This window comes from Schistocerca piceifrons, chromosome 1 (assembly GCF_021461385.2).
Source record: "Schistocerca piceifrons isolate TAMUIC-IGC-003096 chromosome 1, iqSchPice1.1, whole genome shotgun sequence".
NCBI classification, from domain to species: Eukaryota; Metazoa; Arthropoda; class Insecta; order Orthoptera; family Acrididae; genus Schistocerca; species Schistocerca piceifrons.
Genome location: NC_060138.1, coordinates 398343519 through 398364744, shown reverse-complemented (window position 1 = coordinate 398364744; position 21226 = coordinate 398343519). Strand labels below are relative to the sequence as shown.

The 21226-nt window shown below is 40.5% G+C and overlaps 1 protein-coding gene across 1 annotated transcript in view; it reads right to left on the bottom strand.

Annotated features, from left to right (window-relative positions):
- Nucleotides 1–16037, bottom strand: part of LOC124728347 (CLIP domain-containing serine protease HP8-like) — a 33532-nt gene extending 17495 nt beyond the window's left edge. The window contains exons 1-2 of the mRNA XM_047248487.1: nucleotides 15437–16037; nucleotides 2896–3001 (exon numbers count right to left, since the gene is read on the bottom strand). Of these exons, the coding sequence (XP_047104443.1) occupies nucleotides 2896–3001; nucleotides 15437–16037 (707 nt within the window). The remainder of the gene's footprint in view (nucleotides 1–2895; nucleotides 3002–15436) is intronic.
- Between the last annotated feature and the right edge of the window lie 5189 nt (nucleotides 16038–21226).

The following is a 21226-nucleotide window of genomic DNA, read 5'->3' as shown; positions in this document are numbered from 1 at the left end:
AAAGTATGAGTTAAAAGTGTTTGAATTGGTTGATGTAAAACAGCTTACACTTTGAATTTAGAACCGTACGTCGGTAAGCAACAAGAGGGACCATGTAATACCAGTAATTCAGCTGAAGATATTGTTCTTCGAATGGTCAAACTGTTTCAAACGTTAGAATATATCATACTCTGTACAAATATTAAATGTATTATATTTAGATTTAATAAAAAATTATAAAACCAGTCATAAAGACCGTTCAAAGTGCACAAATAGACCGCTTGCTTTGTGGGTGACACCAGTCATCCGCGCAAGTTATGATGTCACGAATTTTCGCGCGAGTAACGGAGGGTTACGTAGTGTGTAAGTCTAGGGACTGATGACCTCAGCAGTTTGGTCCCTTAGGAATTCACACACATGTGAACATTTGACATCTCTTTACAAAACGACACAAACTACAAGCTACTAGTAATGTGTGTCTAAAGGGTTGGAACACAAAAATTTCAGAATTCCTTAAAGTGTGTCTCGCATTGGAAAAGAATTTCTTAAGCTTTGGTCTTATTTACATGTCAACCTGTTAGTGAAATGAAACAATTGTCCGCATTGTTAGCCGGGAGTCCTCACCTGGGGAAGTTCAGCAGCTAAGTTACAAATCTCCTCAGTTGGCACCACAATGGGCAACTTGTGTGTCGATGATGACGAAATGATGAGGCGAACAAAGCAATATCTAGTCCACTAGCGCAGAAAATCTCCTACCTGGCTTGGAATCGAGCTCTCGCCGATTGTATGGCAGTCAAATCCACTGGCCACTTAGCTAAGAGGGTGGTATCACTGAACAAGATCTTGGGGTATTCTGATGAAGCTGTTTCAAGAATATCTGTATAGCTACCTGTGTCACTGCTGGTTCATAAAGTTTTTTTTTTTTTTCGAATGATGTACTTACTAATTTGGGTATAAAATACACTCAAGTTTCAGATTAATATATCAGCAAGTTCTTTGTAAAAGACAGAAGATGCTCTTAAGGATCTAGTTCAGAGAACTTAAATAACAGCAAATAAGTTTACAATGCATTATGATATTAGTATACACGTTTCCTAAGTAGCTGTTTCCAGCTGTGTTTTTTGGACCATATAACACGCATCTTGCGCCTGCACGATGCCATGGCTGAAAAATTTGGAAATTTGTGGTAAGTTCCTATGGGACCACACTGCTGAGGTCCTCGGTCCCTGGGCTTACACACTACTTGATCTAACTTAAACTTACGCTAAGGACAACACACACACCAGTGCCTGAGGGAGGACTCGAACCTCCGACGGGAGGCTTAAATGATTTGCACGCTGTTACTAGTCAGACGCCCAGGCGCGCCACAACACTGTCTCACTGTAGACTAAAACAGCTCAGAATTACACTTGGACTGGCCAGACAGGCTGTGATGGAGGCTCCAAGAGCAATCACCAGTAGATCACAGCGACTCTGAAAATCCGAGAATAACCTCTCATAGAAGATATATTTTAAGAGATCTTTGACGTTACAAATATTTAGTAGGCTTGACGCACAACTCTATTAAGAATTGTACATTTAGTCATCTTACAGAAGGTACACCCAGCCTGATTACGAGTGTATCTTACCGCTAATTGGCATTTAAAACGTTTCCAATTGACCAGCCATTTATGAAAGCATCGAATCAAGTGTCTTTATCACCATAGGCGCTTGCAACTTGATGCACAAGACAAAGCATTGGAAAAATCGAGAATAAAGGGCTACCACTGCAAAATTTTTGCATATACAGTTTTACCCTCTCTAACGGCATGTAGGAGACTATACAGGGTGAACATTAATAAACCGACAAATTGCACGGACGGATTTCTCACTGTAAATGGAGGAAAAAGGAAAGTACAAACAGAAATGGACGACGTGAGTGCAATGACAACGAATCGTCCCAGAATGCAATACAGAGCTTCATCGCATCCATGTCAGAACAGATGTTCAAATTGGCCTCCATGGAATGCAATAGTAGGGGTTTTGATGGAGGACACACATAATCGTACTCTGGCTTACACCATATTGGCTGAACACTTGTCTGGAGCTTGTACTACAGTTCGTCTCAATATACTGTACAGCCCTGTCCTCCAAATGTCGTGTACGTACAATTCGCCGATCCCTGCACGTTCATCTCTCTGAAAGTCCAAAAAGGACTTGAAATGATGTGTGATGCAGTTGGTGTCTGTGAGGGTACTCGTTCTGGTATAGCTGTACTACCTCTCTTCCATTTCCATTTGCTTCACCATCTCGGCTTGTTCCCGACATGAATACCAGACCATTCCATGCTGAATCAATCACACAGCCTACAACACACGACGAACACGTGGCACGTGGTCAGTTGAACTTTAATTCGTCAGCGTCATCTACCACGGCAACGATGCATTTCTGGACACATGTTCATCTGACCTTTTTTCCTCCATTTCCTGTCAGAAATCCGTCCCCGCAGTTTGCCGGTTTTATTAATCCGAAGGGGCATTCATCGCCCCTTTGAGGAAGTATGGCGGCTACCTGCACCTCAACTAACTAGTCGGTGACCCTACACCCGACTGGTTAGTGATTGTTGATGGATTTGATTTTCACATAGGAATGATAAATTTCCAGCAGCTTCACATGGAAATCGCTTCATTGCATAACCGTCATGTCCAGCCCTAGCATTAAAAGAGCATACAGCGTTTCAAGCAGTCAGAGAATCCTCATGGCATTCAGCAGATGCCCCGCCTTAAAAAGAACTTTCGTACGACACGTAGTCAACGGCATTGTCACATCTAATGTAGCAACCCCACCAAGAGTTCAAATGTTTATCTCTCTTTGGTAAGCTTACGGACTCCCAATGACGCCACACGGCTGGGAATGAGAATAGTGAGGAGTACTCACAGCTTGTAGCGGTTGAGGTTCTTGTGGATGACGCACTGCGCCACGGTCAGCACGTAGCGCCTGGTGACGAGCGCGCCGTCGCACAGCAACACGGGGGGGCCGTCGTCTGAAAATGCTCAGCCTCACAGCCAGTGACAACACTAAACCAGCACAACTTTTAGAAATTATTTTATTAGGAGATTGAAATCATGACATGGCAGTTTACTGTTTATGACGCAACCATTAACGATATCTTAGAGAGACTTGACTCTCTAATTAATATACATTAATGTATAGCAGAAAGTCTGACATTCTTCATTATGGCTATACACCAAAACTTACCTTCTAGCTTTAGTGCTAAGTACTAAGTGGCTCAGTGCCCAGTTCATAATTACGAATCCAAAAGTCTCTAATTAGATCTTTAATCAGTTCTGAGAGTTTTATCTGTCACTTATCCTTCCTTTAGCCTCAAGCTATGATTGTTAATGTGAAATAATGCCGAGTTTCAGCGTTTCTAGGAGTCAATGTTGAATTTACGTTCCTCTGTAACTGGTCGGTCAAGTCTGTTCGAAGCTCTGGAGGAAATCAACAGGATACTGCGGTGGTGGTGGTAAGTTCCTACGGGACTGCTGAGGTCATCAGTCCCTAGACTTAACCGCTACTTAATTTAACTTAAACTATCTTACGCTAAGGACAACACGCACACCCATGCCCGAAGGACGATTCGAACCTCCGAAGGGGAGGAGCCGCGCGAACCGTGGCAAGACGCCTGAGACCTCGAGGCTACCCCGCGTGCCACAGGATACTGCCTCCAATAGGACTGTTCCTAGTAAAACACTGTGGTTCTGAAACCATCCTACAGACTGATAACATTTCTTTCTTTACTGTTGCGTTGTTTCATTACTTGCTCGGTTACAGCTAGTACTATCGAGAACACAAATACTCTGCTTGGGAAAGGCAGTTAGAGGTGCACATAATTACTCATGATTTCTGTAAGCTCAACTAATCCCATCTGGGAGAACGTAGTAGCAATATCGGATCAAGATCGTATCTCACACTCTCTCTCATTAAAATCATTACACTGAATAATGTGAAAAGCGTATCACTAAAAAAGTATGTTTATGAAGCAGTAACACTGCTCTGGCTGAGATTGAACTACTTTTATTGGTAAACTACTGGTCGTATTCAACTATACAGCCATTATTAAGTGGTAGATGAAGGCCATGAGTACCGGCCAAAATCTCGACTTACGGTTATCAGGCTACAGGATAAATGTGAGCTTCTTCGACAAATAGCTGCCCATAACGTCATACAACCAGAAATCATAGCAAACACGAAGTATATAAAACCAATGTACTTCATCTGACCAAGCTGTACTGAAATAAAACGACTGGAGTTGCTCATAGGTCAGCCCCCTGGACTCACATTCAGAAGGACGCTGGTTGAAATACCCGTCCAGCCATCCAGATTTAGCAAATGCTGGGATTGTTCCTTTGAAACGTGCGCAGGATATTTCCTAGCACGTCCCATCTTAATCAGCGCTTGTGTTTGTGTCTACTTACGTCGTTGTTGACTCAACGCCAAACACTAATTATCTTTTTGTCGTGCAATAGAAAATGTGAAGAGTACTACCGTAGTTCACTATGTTAGTGAGAGGGAAAATGGAGACAACGCAATGACTATGAGAGTGACAGCAGCCAAAGTAACATCAGTGACGTGAATATCAAAATCAACAGAAGCTTTGTTCACATGTTCAGTGACGGGAGAGATTCCACTGCTGCGGCAGTCTTCTTATTCCAGGAAAATTATTATTTGTGAATTGAGATGATAGACCGAATCGTTGCTTCCGAGAACTTCCTGTGCATTCTGGTTTCGTTCTGCCACATCCCAAAGATGTAAAAGCAGTTCTTTATTATGAAATTCCTAAGCTGAAAGTTATTAACTTACATTGGTCTTGACTGAAGATAGGAAGCACAATAACTGGTGAAGTAGTCATGCATTAATCTTTTACGACAAACGTAGTATAAATGTGTAACTATTGCCATGAATCAGTGAGCTGTTGGGATTTTAAACCGAAATTCGTACTCACCAAATAAAACTAAATTTCTTGACTGGAATACTTTTGCTAAGGTTTTATTTGTATGTTTTGTTTATAACCGAGCAACCGTTGTAGGTTTTAAAAAAAATGTTGTGTCCTATTGGAGACAACTTCCTATAGTTGCCTTCTACTATCCGCAGGTTTAAAGTAGGATAGCGTTGGGACACTCACATTTCCTTGTCACGTTAAGACTGAATGATAAATGAAGCTACTGACCACTTCCTCAGTGATTATAGTAGGAGTTGTCTATTTTAAACGATGTTCTTTTATTTAATGTGTATCAGTTGGCTGAATACGTCGTGATAACCTTATGAAAAGGCAAAGAAATTTACATCCGCTACCAGCATCAGTAAGTTCCTGATGACGAAAATAGAGGAAATCGTATGAAGCTTAAGATTTGCTGGCAGGGGAGGCATGCCAGCCCCAGATCGAATACACCCAGAGGATTACCGACGAGGGTCAGTGTGGTCACCTGTCTGGCTAGGAATTTTTGGTAGATTCTCACATCCCACTAGATGAATTCCAGGGTGGTACCCAAGTTACGCCTAAGTTACACAAATCACGGACATTTCTTAAGCTTTTGCTCACTTTCACATGAATAATAAATACGACATGTAGATACTTGGGGTGCAAATAAGTAGTGGAGAAAGGGGGATTCTGGGACACTCTGCATTGTTGGCAGATGTATCCAAGATGACGGCGATGACATCATCCAAGATGGCGTCATGTAGTCTTGGCAACAGCACATGACAATATCCAAGATGGTGGCCATGACATCATTCAAGATGGCGGAGTTTGGCTGGAAGTTTGAATTTTTGAGGGAAAGTGCCATGACCCCCTCCCCCAGAAAATTGGCGCTAAGTTCAAATTCCAATGGGATAATGCATCACACCACAGTTATCTCTACTAAGCAAAGAAAATCGTGGGAAGGTAGCTCACTCGGCCTGCCTCCACTAACGTATGTCACCCGCCCGCCACTTCCTGCTATGAACTGGCGCTAAACTTGAATTTTGGTAGGAAGATACGCAACTTGTGGTTTCGCCGCTACTCTAAGAAAATGGCGTGAAGGAGAGGACATTTTTACTAACCTCAGTTGCTCGATCACCACCTCCTCCTAAGTATTTGTGGGAAAAAAGGATTTGGAGATAAGTCTTTATTTAAACAATTTCATGCAGGTGTGTTCTCCATGAGGTCCAGAGCCCAACTCACTTAGTACACATCACCAACACCAGAGGGCGTTCTCATCTGTAATGTAATCCAAGATGGCAGCAAACAGAGTGTTCACCATGACGTGTGGAATCCAACTTACTTAGTACACAGAGCCACCACCAGAGGGTGCTACCGTTACATCAGGTGATGACGCAATTACCGTTATCCAAGATGGCGTCAAATAGTGTGTTCACAACAAAGTCTGGACTGAGTACACAGTACCACCAGCAGAGTGCACTGTCCTCCATTTCATATCGTAATCCAGGATGGTGTGGGTAAATACCAGGAAAACGACTCTTCTTGTGCTGGACATATGTTTTTATTTTGCAGGCAGTGTCTCCACCATGAGATCTAGACTCAAACTGGCCTAGTACACAATACTGTCACCAGAGGGTGCTGTTGTCCGTTTCCTGATGTAATCCAAGATGGTGAGAGAAAATGGCGGGAAAATGACTCTGGACACAAGTCTTAATTTTGCAGACAGTCTGTCCACCACAAGGTGTAGACTCCAACTGAATTAGTACACAGTAGTTCCACCAGTTGGTGCTGTCAGCCCTCCTGTGATGTAATCCAAGATGGTGGTCTGTAGGGGGAAAATGGAGCCAAAATGACTCAGCCTGCGCTGAGCTGCTGTTTAGTGTAAGGAAGGACTGCACACTATTTATTCTGGAACATTTTATTTAGGGATGGAGTACATTTATCACACTCCAGAATGAGATTTTCACTCTGCAGCGGAGTGTGCGCTGATATGAAACTTCCTGGCAGATTAAAACTGTGTGCCGGACTGAGACTCGAACTCAGGACCTTTGCCTTTCGCGGGCAAGTGCTCTACCAACTGAGCTACCCAATCACGACTCACGCCCCATCCTCACAGCTTTACTTCTGCCAGTACCTCGTCTCCTACCTTCCAAACTTTACAGAAGCTCTCCTGCGAAGCTTGCAGAACTAGCACTCCTGAAAGAAAGGATAATGCGGAGACATGGCTTAGCCACAGCCTGTGGGATGTTTCCAGAATGAGATTTTTACTCTGCAGCGGAGTGTGCGCTGATATGAAACTTCCTGGCAGAAGTAAAGCTGTGAGGACGGGGCGTGAGTCGTACTTGGGAAGCTCAGTTGGTAGAGCACTTGCCCGCGAAAGGCAAAGGTCCCGAGTTCGAGTCTTGGTCTGGCACGCAGTTTTAATCTGCCAGGAAATATTTATCACACTGTTTCAAACCACTAGACCTCACCTAGGTGCTGATGATGACGCGATCGGGCGGGAGTGAAGACTTATTTACAGAGCATAGACCCTACAAGCTGGGTCACATGCACATCTGGTCCACGCAGCCGACATATAGGGTGGGCGCGCAGATGCTCCAGGGGACATGCTCAGATGCGATCCGCTGCCAGATGCAGGGGAAATTTGTCTCTATTTCCGAGTATACAACCACGGTTATACCGATGTCACAGAACTGCAAGGTGCATACACGTACACTTCATACTCAAGACACCTGAAGACAGCACTTGTCTTTACTGCTGATGACAGACTAGCACAGGCTGCCTTCCCCCTAGTATTTGTGGCGGACCAAGTGTTATGTGTTCGGCCATGCATACCTGCCCCAGCATGGTTCACACCTCACCTTGCCGCGAAACGTCTGCGTGGCAACTCGCCATCTAAAATGTTCTCAATGTTGTTCTTATGTTACATGGCTTTGTAAAAAATAGCTGCCAAGTCGACCTCGCAGGAATTGTATAGTGTCCCAGAAATAGTTAACACTCGCTTTCTTGAAGTCTCAGCTTGTATGCACGAAAATTCTTACCCTAACAGAACCTGTTTACTAAAATAACCCCGAATACAGGCTTTCTCGATGACCTAACATGATTGCCTTCCTGCTCTCAACATACACAAATGATCTCACCACTATGTAGAGGCTCCTATATCCCAGAGCAAAGGATGTGGATGAATCGAACTTTATGATTGGCTCTTATCGAATTTACGCACTGAATTACTGATGCCGCCGGTATCGAAGCACAATCCACCTTTTCTTCAGAAATAAAATTATTTTGCAGAGGTCGCTAAATTGCATCAACAGTTAAACCCGCGAACTTGTCTACAGATCATCAAATACATACAAGACGTACAAGAATATTGGAAGCCAGGAAGATATTTACCTGTGTAACTACAATTAAATATTACTATTGCTGCTACAGTGTGACACTGATGAATGTACAGGTAATGTCTCCTATTGACAACTGGGCTTCTGGAACGAATCTCAGTACCTATAGCGCATATAATTTTCCACTTGAAATTCTCTTTCATAACCTCACAGTTATCAATGTGCTGAATCTATTCATCCCTCATGATAGGACACACAGTCATCCTTTCTAGTAATGCCATAACAAACTGTAGTAACTTTACAATGCAATATATACACATTTTACACAATGTAAGCCACAGTAACTTTAGAATACAATATATACACATTTTACACAAACAGTGCAGTTACCTTTTGTATCTGTACAGCACCCAAAAAATTGTGGTATGCATACACACACACCAGCTATATGTCATGATGCTCCCCAGTCCTAGGGAAGCACCGTCAGCCTTTTCTTTCTTTCTACAGATGAGACTTTCAGCAGCAATAAACTATTTTGCACTGAACAATATTGCACCAACAACTAAACCTCGCAAAGTGTCATGGATATCGTCAAATACGGGAAGACTCTTACTCATTTACACTGCTCTCCCACCAAGGACAGGAGCTTGAATATTAGAGTGTGAAACCGATCTCAAATCCATCAATATATCACCGTCTACCTTGTCGATGTAATAAACATACAATTCAGATCCTCCACCATACAAAATCATCCCTTTTACATCATTTGTACATATACCGTGGAGACGGACAGTTTCGTATATATACTCCTCTCAGCACTTGGGCATCTACGTCCGACAGGTGCCCATGGCACTTCAGAACTGGAATACATCACATAAATCAAAGTTGTTTAGAGGAATGTGTCAAATTTCATCACACATGAGATGGAAGTCCTCTGATGACCGACAGGTTAACCATTAACAATCGAAAGTAGACAGTGCTTTAAACCGCATACAGAACAAGGGGCTGTATATGAGTAGAGTGCAGGCCATGTCACATGACAGATGCACATGGACAGAACACTGGAAAAAAATTGACCTTCACCAACTTCTCCTTCTTTAGAATCATTCAGTCAACCATTAAATCATACCTCATTACAGCTCTATCTCAATCGATCACCCCGTCCACTCCATGTTAACCTTTAACGGAGATGCAAGTAAGTTTAGAGGTGAATGGTTCTCTGTCCTCCTGAAAAGCTTCAAATACTCACGTGTATCACTGGTACCTCAACAGACATACACCATAATACTGCCTCATCGGAAAAACAATTGACTACCCCCCTGATTCCCTTCGTTTCGATGTTGACCTTTTCCCGGATCCCTCCTGTTGCCGCATACTTGTTCCCATGCATAAATTGTTTGGCAGTTTAACAGACCTCTTCCTATGATTTCCACTGTATATAAGCTGTCCTACTCCTTTGTCCACATGGTGACTTCAGGTACTACAGGAGATTCAAATTTATGGTCCGAGGTCGTTAACAGGTACAAACAGTTTGGTACTTAACTCATATCGATGGCTGCGTTGTTGTCTTCGTGAAGTCTAGAGGTGATTCCACTGCGATGTTCCCGCGGTTTTCTTTGTGTTTGGATGAGACTAACTGGTTTGTAGGGTGATGTGGTATTTTGATTTTTAGAGAGCAAACGTTACATTAGTTTTGCAAATCACTATTTAATTCATTTATTCACATTTAACACTTCTACAATAATATGCAATAAGACATTGTTTTACACCACATCTGTATTCCCACCTCACGCTTTCTCTCCAAAGTCCTTTAACCACCTCTCCCAAAGATCGACCTCCTTTCCGCATGTCCAAAGATAACTGTCTCTTAGTCGTTAAACTCGCAGTCAAAGGCTATATTTACATAAAACATTACACGTAAAGAAATTACTGACATACACGAAAATTACTGACATACACGATCTTACGTTCTGTTACAATACCCCCCCCCCACACACACACACAAGTCCGTGCATGGCATGCATGGGATTGTGTGTCACTATGGAATAAAATATGTCTAATACACACATCATAATAAAATTTCCAGTTCCGAAAGTTAGTAATAAAATTGGTTCCCAAGTGATCTTAGTTATATATATATACACTTTCCATGATATACAATTTGAAAGTTACATTGGCTGTATTGAGCAATAAGTGTAATGAGCTTATAACTAGCAATAAAATATGGCACCTTATATTTAATTGATCATGGTAGCTGAACAGCCGTGTTAAGATGGGTACCTAATTATATAGTATATGCATAAACTCAAGTTTACTTCAATACTGACTTAATGCATCTTAGTTAACCTCATTCTTCTGATTGTCAGTGGTTTCTTTAGAATATATTAAGTGAACTGTGGAATGCAGGCATCTCTCACAATCTTTTAATATAAGTGCTTCAATAAAATACCTTATGGCATGGATTGTGCCCAAAACAACCATTAAATCTAAAGAAATCATTATTCTAAAATACACAGGTTCTTTTAACCACATACATAAAATAGACATAATTCAAAATATTGTAATACTTATACACAATGTTAAATGGTTGTCTCTTAGGGAAAATTCATGTATACAAGATGAATGGAATCACATGGTGAATCCAGTGCAAATTCAATTATGTGCGATCAGCACTGTATTTTCAGAGTCAGTTTGGTTTACATATTTATGATTTAATGTTTCCTTTATAATGAGATAGCTGAGACGTTCCATATGATTGCGACTATAATTGCAGTATCCTCACATTGTACATCTATTTCAGCTTTATAGGTCAAATTATGACAAACTCTACACTTAAATTGTGTAAGATTGTTAGTATTTATACCTTAACTTTACATCATTATTAAGCAGCATTTCATTTTTATTTACTCTCCTGTGCTCAAATAGTATATTGCCATGAATAGAAATTATTCCAATTTGTGTAACAGGGTATGGGATAAATTCCTAACAGCTCTTCATTCACTTTAACATTAAATTATCAAAACTATTACAAAATATTCTCCCACAACATAAACTTCAAAATTAGTGTCACATAACCTTCAATCCATCACAAGTGTTTCAAAAGTAATACACCAACATCTGTTTCCATAATGCTCTAAACCTCAATACATTCTTAATTTGCATGATTAAATTTCATGACTACCCACTATATTTTTAACACACTATAACATACCTGGTCTTTCAAAGTACACTCTCATAATCTGACAAGTACCTCCAGTTTGCTTTATCCATTAAATAACGTTCCATCTGACATAGCTTACAAATGACAAGGTTTTGTCTTCTTACACACAATCACTATTCATATCTTATTACTTTAAAAGTGTCCACATCATTAACTTTGGTTTCTGTTAAGAGACATTACTATGACACTGTAGACTGGTTCGTAGCCACACACACTGATCTCGTACCAAATTTAATGAATGGGTATACTAGAGAACAAAGAGAAATTAGTACAGACATAATTCACATTAACACAAAATCTACTTCATACTTTTAGCTGACATAGTCCCACACTTTGACATGAAGTTTTCCTTGAATGATAAAACAATAAAGTGATGTAGTTGGGCCAGTCAACTAGTTCTTTCCGAGCAGCATTTTACTTATTAAAGACTCTTTTATGGGTCATGTTTGTAGAGTTTTAACTCTGTAACATTGCGCAGTCCAAATAACTTCTTGGATTTTGGGTAGATTAGCCTATAGGCGTTAGGGTGTGGGTTTTCCTTGATTTCAAAGGGGCCTATATAGATGTCAAAAAATTTCTTTATTTCAGAACTCATCAATCTAGATTTTTCCTGTGTTTTTACTAAAACCAGATCTCCTGTCCTGAACTGTACTCCTTTACTTCTTGCATCATGTCTCCGTTTTCTTACCTCTCCTTGTCTTTTCATAGTGTTCCTAACAGCTGTCTCTCTTTCCTGGGGTGTCATAGTTTGACAAGGTGGGAAATCAACATTCTCAGAAATCAAATTTGCAGGTCGTCTATTAAACATTACTTCGTAAGGTGAAAAACCAGTGGATGAATGCTGTAGGCTGTTCATTATATCCTCAAAGGCAGTAACATTTTCAATCCAATTAACATGATTTTTACTACAGTATGTTCTGCAGAGCCTTCCAATTTCCCTCATGTACCTTTCTGCTGGGTTACTTGATGGGTGACAAACCGAAATCAAGATATGTTTTATTCCTGTATCTTCAATAAAAATTTTCCATAATTTAGATGTAAACTGTGACCCATTATCAGACATGATGGCCTGGGGAATACCAACATTTGTGAAATAATGATTCGTCAGCTTGATGATAATTTGTTTACTGGTTGCTCTCTTTAATGTATACAATTTTATAAATTTAGAGAAAACGTCAACTATAACGAAGATGTAACTATACCCTCCCCTTGACCTTGGTAGTGGTCCATATAGATCAATAGCTGTTAATTCAAGGTTTTTATTTGGTAAAATGTTTTGCATCAATCCTTTAGATGTTTGGTTGCTCACTTTTACTCTCTGACAACGATCACAGGTTTCAAGTTTTTTCTTCACTCTCCTACTGATATTATAGAAGTATACATTTTCCTGTATCTTCTGTATACATTTTGTTGCCCCGCAGTGTCCGAAGCTTTCGTGTATGTAACTGATTAACGTGTCAATACATTGCTCAGGCCAACATAGTTTCCAATTGTCTAAGTCAGGTCTAGGTCTCCTAAACAAAATCCCTTTTTGTACTTTATAATACTGATCTACCTTTTCTCCTCCCTTTTTCCCTATATAACTTTTAACCAACTTCCAATTTTCATCATGGTTTTGGTTTCTACGAATATCATTACAGATTTTCAGTATTTCAGCTTCATCTTTTACACCCTTTAAGTACATAAGTTTGAACTCTTTCTCCTCTTTTCCATAAGTATTTTCAACATCTGCACCTACTGGTAGTCTGGAAAGGGCATCTGCAATGACATTATGTTTACCCAGAATAAATTTGATCTCGTAGTCAAACTGTTGAAGGAATAAAACCCACCTTGTTATACGGTCATGATAGAGTCTGCACTCCTGAATGTACGATAGAGCTTTATGGTCAGAGAAAACAATTACCTTGTGCCCTAAAAGATAACTTTTAAACTTATTAAATGCCCAGTGGATGGCAAGTAGTTCCTTCTCTGTGACTGTATATGATTTTTCATACTTTTGTAAAACCCGGCTAGCAAAAGCAATAGAATGGTGTTCTAATTTTCCTTCTACTTCTATGTTTTGAAACAAGTGTGCCCCTAAACCTGTCTCACTACTATCTGTCATTATACAGAATGGTATTGACATAACAGGTCTATACAACATTTGACTTTGGGACAGTTGTTGTTTTATTTCCACGAACCCATCCTGACATTCTTGTGTCCAATCCCAAACAGTATTCTTTTTTATTAAGTTACATAAGCAGTTTGCATTTAAAGCTTGGGTACTAAGAAATTTTCTATAGAATCCAGTGAGACCAAAAAAGGACTTGAGTTGTTTTTTGTTCTTGGGAGTAGGGAAGTTTACAATGGCCTCAAGTTTATCCTTACCAGGTAAGATTCCCTTTTCTGAAATATTATGCCCCAAAAGTTTCAGTTCATTAACTCCAAAACAACATTTTTCCAATTTTACGGTCATTCTCCCTTCCCTCAATTTTGAACAGACTTGTCTCAGAAGGTTTAGATGATCTTCCCAGGTTTTTCCAGTTACAAGAATGTCATCTACATATACTATTAATTTTGAAGACAATTCACCACCTAATACAAAATCCAGTGCTCTGATAAATTCAGCCACCGATACATTCAATCCAAAAGGGACAACACAATATTGGTAACTTTTGCCACCATACAAAAAGGCAGTATACTTCCTAGAATCAAGTTCAAGTGGTATTTGGTGAAAACCAGATGTCAAGTCTAGGCTACTCATAAATTTTACATTATCAAATTTGTGCAGGAGTTCATCCATATTGTCAGGATGGTCATTTTCTCTAATCAAAAACTTATTAAGGTGCCTAGAGTCAAGTACAAGTCTAACCCCACCATTTCTCTTAGACACAACTACTAATGGGTTGTTGTAAGCACTTCTACTCCTTTCTATAATCCCCCAAGTTTCCATTTTTTGGATTTCCCTTTCTACATCTTTTTTCCTGGAGAATGGAATGCCATATGGTTTTAGGAAGAAAGGATGATGATCTCTGAGTTGAAGTCTGCACTGATAGTCTTTTACCTTCCCTGGTCTCTCACTGAATGTATCCTGAAATTCCCATAACACTTCTCTTAACTGATTTTTCTGACTTTCACTTAGATTTACAGCTTCCTTCAATTTTACTTCGACTAATTCTTCGAAATTTTGTTCATTTATAAGATCAAAGGATGTGTTATCACTTATGGCTTGATTATCTACCTTGCTTACAACAGCTTTGATATGGTTGCAAGAATTACTACAGTTAAGGATGTACATTTCTGTTTTCAGAATACTATTTTTCTCAGGTTCAGAAATTATAACAGTCTTATCTTCCCAAGAGAAGCTTACACCCACTTTTAAGACCCAATCCATGCCAAAAATGATATTTTCTTCTAACCTTGGGACCACAAGGCAACCCTGCTCAAACTCCACATTTTCAATTTGAAACGTTAACAATACTTGACTCTTAACTACCTTACTTTGCCTACCAGTGGCACCTCTGATTTTTACCCCTACAACCGGCATTTCTACAAAGTTCTTACCATCTCTAATTTTATCTCTACATTTTTCTGAAATTGCGCATATGGGGCTTCCTGTATCAATAAGACAGTGCCCTTCCCACTGATTTACTCTTATTTTAATGTATGGACAGCCTAATTCCTTTTCATCTGCCTTCCCCTCGGGGACTTCATATAATAAATCTTTTTCAATTTCTTTATAATTTCCATCTCCTTCCTCCCTTTCAGTCTTCATCAGGTTTACCTGATTTTCAGATTCTAAGTTACTAGTGTCAAGTTTACACTTTGGCTGCACACAAAATATCTCCTTACTGTTTATGTACCTTTCGCTCAGACTCTTTCTTTTACCCTCCCACCAGCGTGGGCATAAAACTCTACTAATTATACTTAGACGATACCAAAACACTTTGCTACTACAACTCTCATTATACTGGTTCCACAGGATTTCTAAGAATTGGCTTCCTTTATTTTCAATAATATCACGCAAATCTAATTCTTTCACAATATTTTCACTTTTGTTATCACCACTTTGATTAACCATGAGCTCATCAGGAAAGGCATGTAGCAATTGATTTTCAGCTGTCACTTCATTATTCTTATCATATTCCTGTACTTCGTCACCACAACTATCATCAAGTTCCAACACTTCATTATTTATTTCAATAAAAACATTGTACTCACTTACTGGTTTGCTTACCATACTTTTCACATCAAAAATACTAACATCATCACTACTATGGTATACTTTACTGCCAGTTTCATCTATTTCTCTCTGTTTTTCACTTTCTATGGTTGATTCTTTTTCCTGTTGCTTAGGTTTATCATCAGCTGATTCACTATTACCTTCTTGTGTGAACAACCCCCCCAATTCTGAACTAAAACATTTGTTACTCTCTTCATTATTAGCTTGCTCTCCCCTTTTTGCCCACCTGTAAAAATCATTTAACATCTCCTCATCCAGAATTGAGTCAGAACTTTGGTCTCTCCATTGTTTATTTTGTGGTGGTCTACTGTGCCACATAGCATCCCAAAATTTTTTATCAAAATTTATATAATTCACTTGGTATTCCTGGTTTTTAACCTGTTTGTTAATGGTACAGTTATTTACAGTATTGGGTTTTGTGTGAAAGTTAGTGGTCCTATTATGTTTAAATCGGTTCGCCCCAAAGCTGTGGACCTTCATTGAGGCGGTCCGGAGTTTTCCGGATGTCTACCTCTATTGTCACTCCTCCAATTTGTATTCATTCTGTTGTTACCTTCCCATCTGTTGTTCCTAGTTACACCATTGCTTTCCCAGTTACTCCCTCTCCAATTAGCATTGTACTCTCTTGTTCTATCATATTGGTGTTCATTCCGAAAATCTCTATCGTCCCTTCTAGGGTTCTCTCCACGGTAATCAGAATTCCACCTCCCACTGTAATGGTTTCCGTTACTAAACTGTTGCACATTTCTCTCCATTGCCCTGTCTAATTTGTCTATATATTTTAGAAACTGGTCTAAATAGTCGTCAGGTCCATGCACTAATTCCCACTGTATTCTTTCAGGTAACCTCCTTTTAAGGGCATCAATTTGCGTCATTTCGTCGAAGGGTTTATCTAGATGCACCAATTTCCTAAGTTGATCCCTGCAAAAGTCTTTCATTGAGTGGTTTCTGCCCCTGAAGCTAGGCCCATTTAAAAATTCACTTTTTATTCTACCCTGTTCAGTCTCAGACCAAAACTTATTTAAGAAACTCTTCTTAAAATCATCAAACGTTTTCCACTCATCAAAATGTTGGTTTGCCCAAGACAAAGCTTCTCCCTCAAGAAATTTTTTAACAAATTTAATCTTTAGATTATCAGACATGCCAGTAACAAGGTTGTCAGAGCAGTGTTGTAAAAAATCTACAGGGTGTAAATTATCACAAGGAAAACTTTTTACAGGTGAATTACTCCACACACTTCCACCATTCATACATAAATTTCTAGACACAAAATTATCTTGCATTTCAGTGAATCTCTTGTCTATTACACTTAAATTACATGTTACAGACTCTTGTATCTTATTTAATTCAGCATCTAAGGAGTTAACTTTTGATTCTGTATCTAGACTTAATTTGTCTACCCTCTCCTCCACAGTTCTTTGAGCTGCAGTTAACCTTTCAATCTCTTTCCCTTGACTTGAGCTAACTGTGGCTAACTTATTTTCTAAGGTCACAAACTTATTCTCTATAGCTTCAATTTTGGAGTTCACGCCCTTCAAACTTTCTCCTAATTGAAGTTTTAAATTTGAGATCTCTTCTTTCAGTACATCCCCGTTGCTTTTCATTTTTGCTTCCAGCGATTCACTGGATGCATTTATTTTCGATTCTAGGAATTCACTATTTGAGTTCATTGCCCTTGTTAATTCGGACTGCATTTGTCCCATTCTGGCAAAGAGTAAACTTACCCAGTACTGTTGATCCGGTTTTCTTTCGGTTTGTGAGTCATCTGGATCGTCACTTACACCACACACGTTCGAGTCTAACATTTCTCCAACTTCCTTTTTAATTTCTTCTGATAGCGTCATGATGACACCGCGTGTTTGGATACAGTTTTGACGAAAAGTTTAAAACAAAGCAGAATTGTACTTATCTTTTCACACCACGACGTCGATCACAGGTCCACCTCTCCGATAAGCCAGCACTTTGTTGGTTCTCACACTACTTTTTCTGGTCCAGGAAACGTGTACAATGTTATTCACGTTTTACGAATTATAAAGTTTGTAATGTTCCGCAAACGAAGCGCAATTAGTCCCATCGCATTTAACTGTAATATCCCGGACGAGCCCCCAAGTTTAACAGACCTCTTCCTATGATTTCCACTGTGTATAAGTTGTCCTACTCCTTTGTCCACATGGTGACTTCAGGTACTACAGAAGATTCAAATTTATAGTCCGAGGTCGTTAACGAGTACGAACAGTTTGGTACTTAACTCATATCGATGGCTGCGTTGTTGTCTTCGTGAAGTCTAGAGGTGATTCCACTGCGATGTTCCCGCGGTTTTCTTTGTGTTTGGATGAGACTAACTGGTTTGTAAGGCGATGTGGTATTTTGATTTTTAGAGAGCAAACGTTACATTAGTTTTGCAAATCACTATTTAATTCATTTATTCACATTTAACACTTCTACAATAATATGCAATAAGACATTGTTTTACACCACATCTGTATTCCCACCTCACGCTTTCTCTCTAAAGTCCTTTAACCACCTCTCCCAAAGATCGACCTCCTTTCCGCATGTCCAAAGATAACTGTCTCTTAGTCGTTAAACTCGCAGTCAAAGGTTATATTTACATAAAACATTACACGTAAAGAAATTACTGACATACACGAAAATTACTGACATACACGATCTTACGTTCTGTTACACATGCATAAATTGTTTGGCTCGAACCAGAAGAGACTCTAGTATTTCCTCAATTTCACAGCATTTCGGCGTATACTCTGTCAATCTATCCTCTATTCCCTCGCCATTTTTCGCAGTTCCATCCATTTTAGGTCAGATCTATCCATGCGATCGCAAAATAACGTCTCGTTCCGTGTTCTAAAACTGTCTGTAAAAGTTGAACAGCTGCCAACACCTAGCCCAAATGAACTGATCAGGAGGCATAATATAGCACCGTACTCAACTGTATCCAGCCACGTCCACATTCAGCGAGCGTTTGCTCTGTTTTCTGTATGTCTGTGTATATGCACACCTGGGGCAGGTACGCACGGCTGAACATGTCACGCATGGTCCGTTACAAACACTAGGGGGAAAGCAGCCTGTGCTATTCTATCATCAGCGGTAAAGACAAGTGCTGCCTTGAGGTGTCTCGAATATGAGATGGATGTGAATGCGCCTTGGAGTTCTATGACGTTGGTATAACCGTGACTGTATACTCGCAAATAGAGACAACTATCCCCTGCGTCCGGCAGCGACTCGCAGCTGAGCATGTCCCCTGGAGCATCTGCACGCCCGCCCATTCACGTTGGCTGTGTCGACCAGATGCGCACACAGCCCAGCTTGGAGTATCTGTGCTCTGTAAATAAGTCTTCACTCCCGTCTGATCACGTCATCATCAGCATCTAGGTGAACACATATTGCAATAGGAGTTACTCTGGTGTCAAGTATGAAAGGGCTGTCGCCACCTGATGCCTGAGGGCACCTGTGTGTAGTTTGACAGCTGACGGCTGCATCACTTCGCGGGGGGATGGGGGGTGGCGGAGGGTGCTTGCGTGTGTTGATTGCATTATTTTGCGAACAGGTCTGTAGGCTGTGTTATACTTAATTTGGACAGTTTATGAGTACTGAGCATGTTTACATGTCACTGTGATGCATTATTTAGGATGAGTTTACCAGTGTGTACTGAAATTATTTGGTTAATTTAGGAGTTGTTTGGGTTTATTGAGAGCGTTATTTAGTTTACAGGTGCGTGGGCTGTGTGACATGGCCCCAAGCCCTTGAGGCCTAGTGTTTTGTATCAGTGTGATAAACATACTCCATCCCTAAATAAAATGTTCCAGAATAAATAGTGTGCAGTCCTTCCTTCAGCAATACAGCAGCCCAGCGCAGGCTGAGTCATTTTGGCGCCCTTTTTCCCCTACAGACTACCATCTTGGATTACATCACAGGAGGGATGACAGCACCATCTGGTGGAAGTTCTGTGTACTAGGTCAGTTGGAATCTAGATCTCATGGTGGACAGACAATCTGCAAAATGAAGACTTGTGTCTAGAGTCGTTTTCCCGCCATTTCCTCCCACCATCTTGGATTACGTCAGGAAACGGACGACAGCACCCTCTGGTGGCAGTATTGTGTACTAGGCCAGTTGGAGTCTAGATCTCATGGTGGAGACACTGCCTGCAAAATAAAAACTTACATCCAGCACAGGAAGAGTCGTTTTCCTGACATTTACCCCCAACCATCTCGGATTATGTCACAAAATGGAGGACAGTGCACTCTGCTGGTGGTGCTGTGTACTCAGTCCAGACCTTGTTGTGAACACACTGTTTGATGCCTTCTTGGATAACAGTAATTGCATCATCACATGATGTCATGGTAGCACCCTCTGATGGTGGCACTGTGTACTAAGTCAGTTGGAGTCTGCACCATGTGGTAAATACGCTCTTTGCTGAAATCTTGGATTATGTCACAGATGAGAACGCTCTCTGATGGTGGTGATGTGCACTAAGTTAGTTGCGCTCTGGACTTCATAGCAAACACTCCTGAGTGAAATTGTTTAAATTAAGACTTATCTCCAAGATCTTTTTTTCCAAAAATCCTTAGGAGGAGGTGGCGGTCGGGCGACTGAGGTTAGTACAAATGTCCTCAATTTCATGCCATTTTCTTCGATTAGCAGCAAAACCCCAATTGGCCTATTTTCCCACCAAAATTCGAACTGTGCCAGTTCATAGGAGGAAGTGGCACTCAGCTGACAGGTCAGTGGAGGTAGGCCAAGTGAGCTATCCTTTCACGATTTTCTTTGCTTAGTAGAGATAACCATGGTGTGATGCATTATCCCATTGGAATTTGAACTTACCGCCATTTTTCTGGGGGAGGCAGTCGCAGCACTTTCCCACCAACATTCAAACTTCCCGCCAAATTCCGTTTCTTGAATGACGCCGTCATCATGCACTGTTGCCAAGGCTACACGACGCCATCTTGGATGATGTCATCGCCGCCATTTTGGATACATCTGGCAACAATGCAGAGTGTCCCAGAATACCCCTTGCCCCAATACTCACATATTGCATCTCAAGGGTAATGTGGCAGCAGTAGGAAGGGCATCCAGGAGCCGCTTAAACTAACCATGCCATATCTGTCAATAAGTATGCCGACACTGTGCCGATGTAGGTCAAAACCACAAGAAAAAGAAGAAGGAGTGAGAGAATTTTATCTATGTATGTCATCGAGCTAAATTATGTTTCCAGAAGATAAGAAATCGTTCACATTGCTTATATTAAGTAGGAACACGATAGGGACTGTCAGCAGCAATGAATATGAGTCGTAGTAGAGCAAGACTTAGAACTTACCTAGCGAGTATGAGAGCAGTGCCAACCACGGGTACCTGTTGATGGGAGTGACACCATCCGTGATGCGGTCGGAATAGTCCTGTCCACATGTGTCCCTGCAATACATGAGTACATCAGCACAAAAATGGAAAAGTGTCTTCCTGTCAAATGTAAGTAATGATGATTTTAGTGACAATAC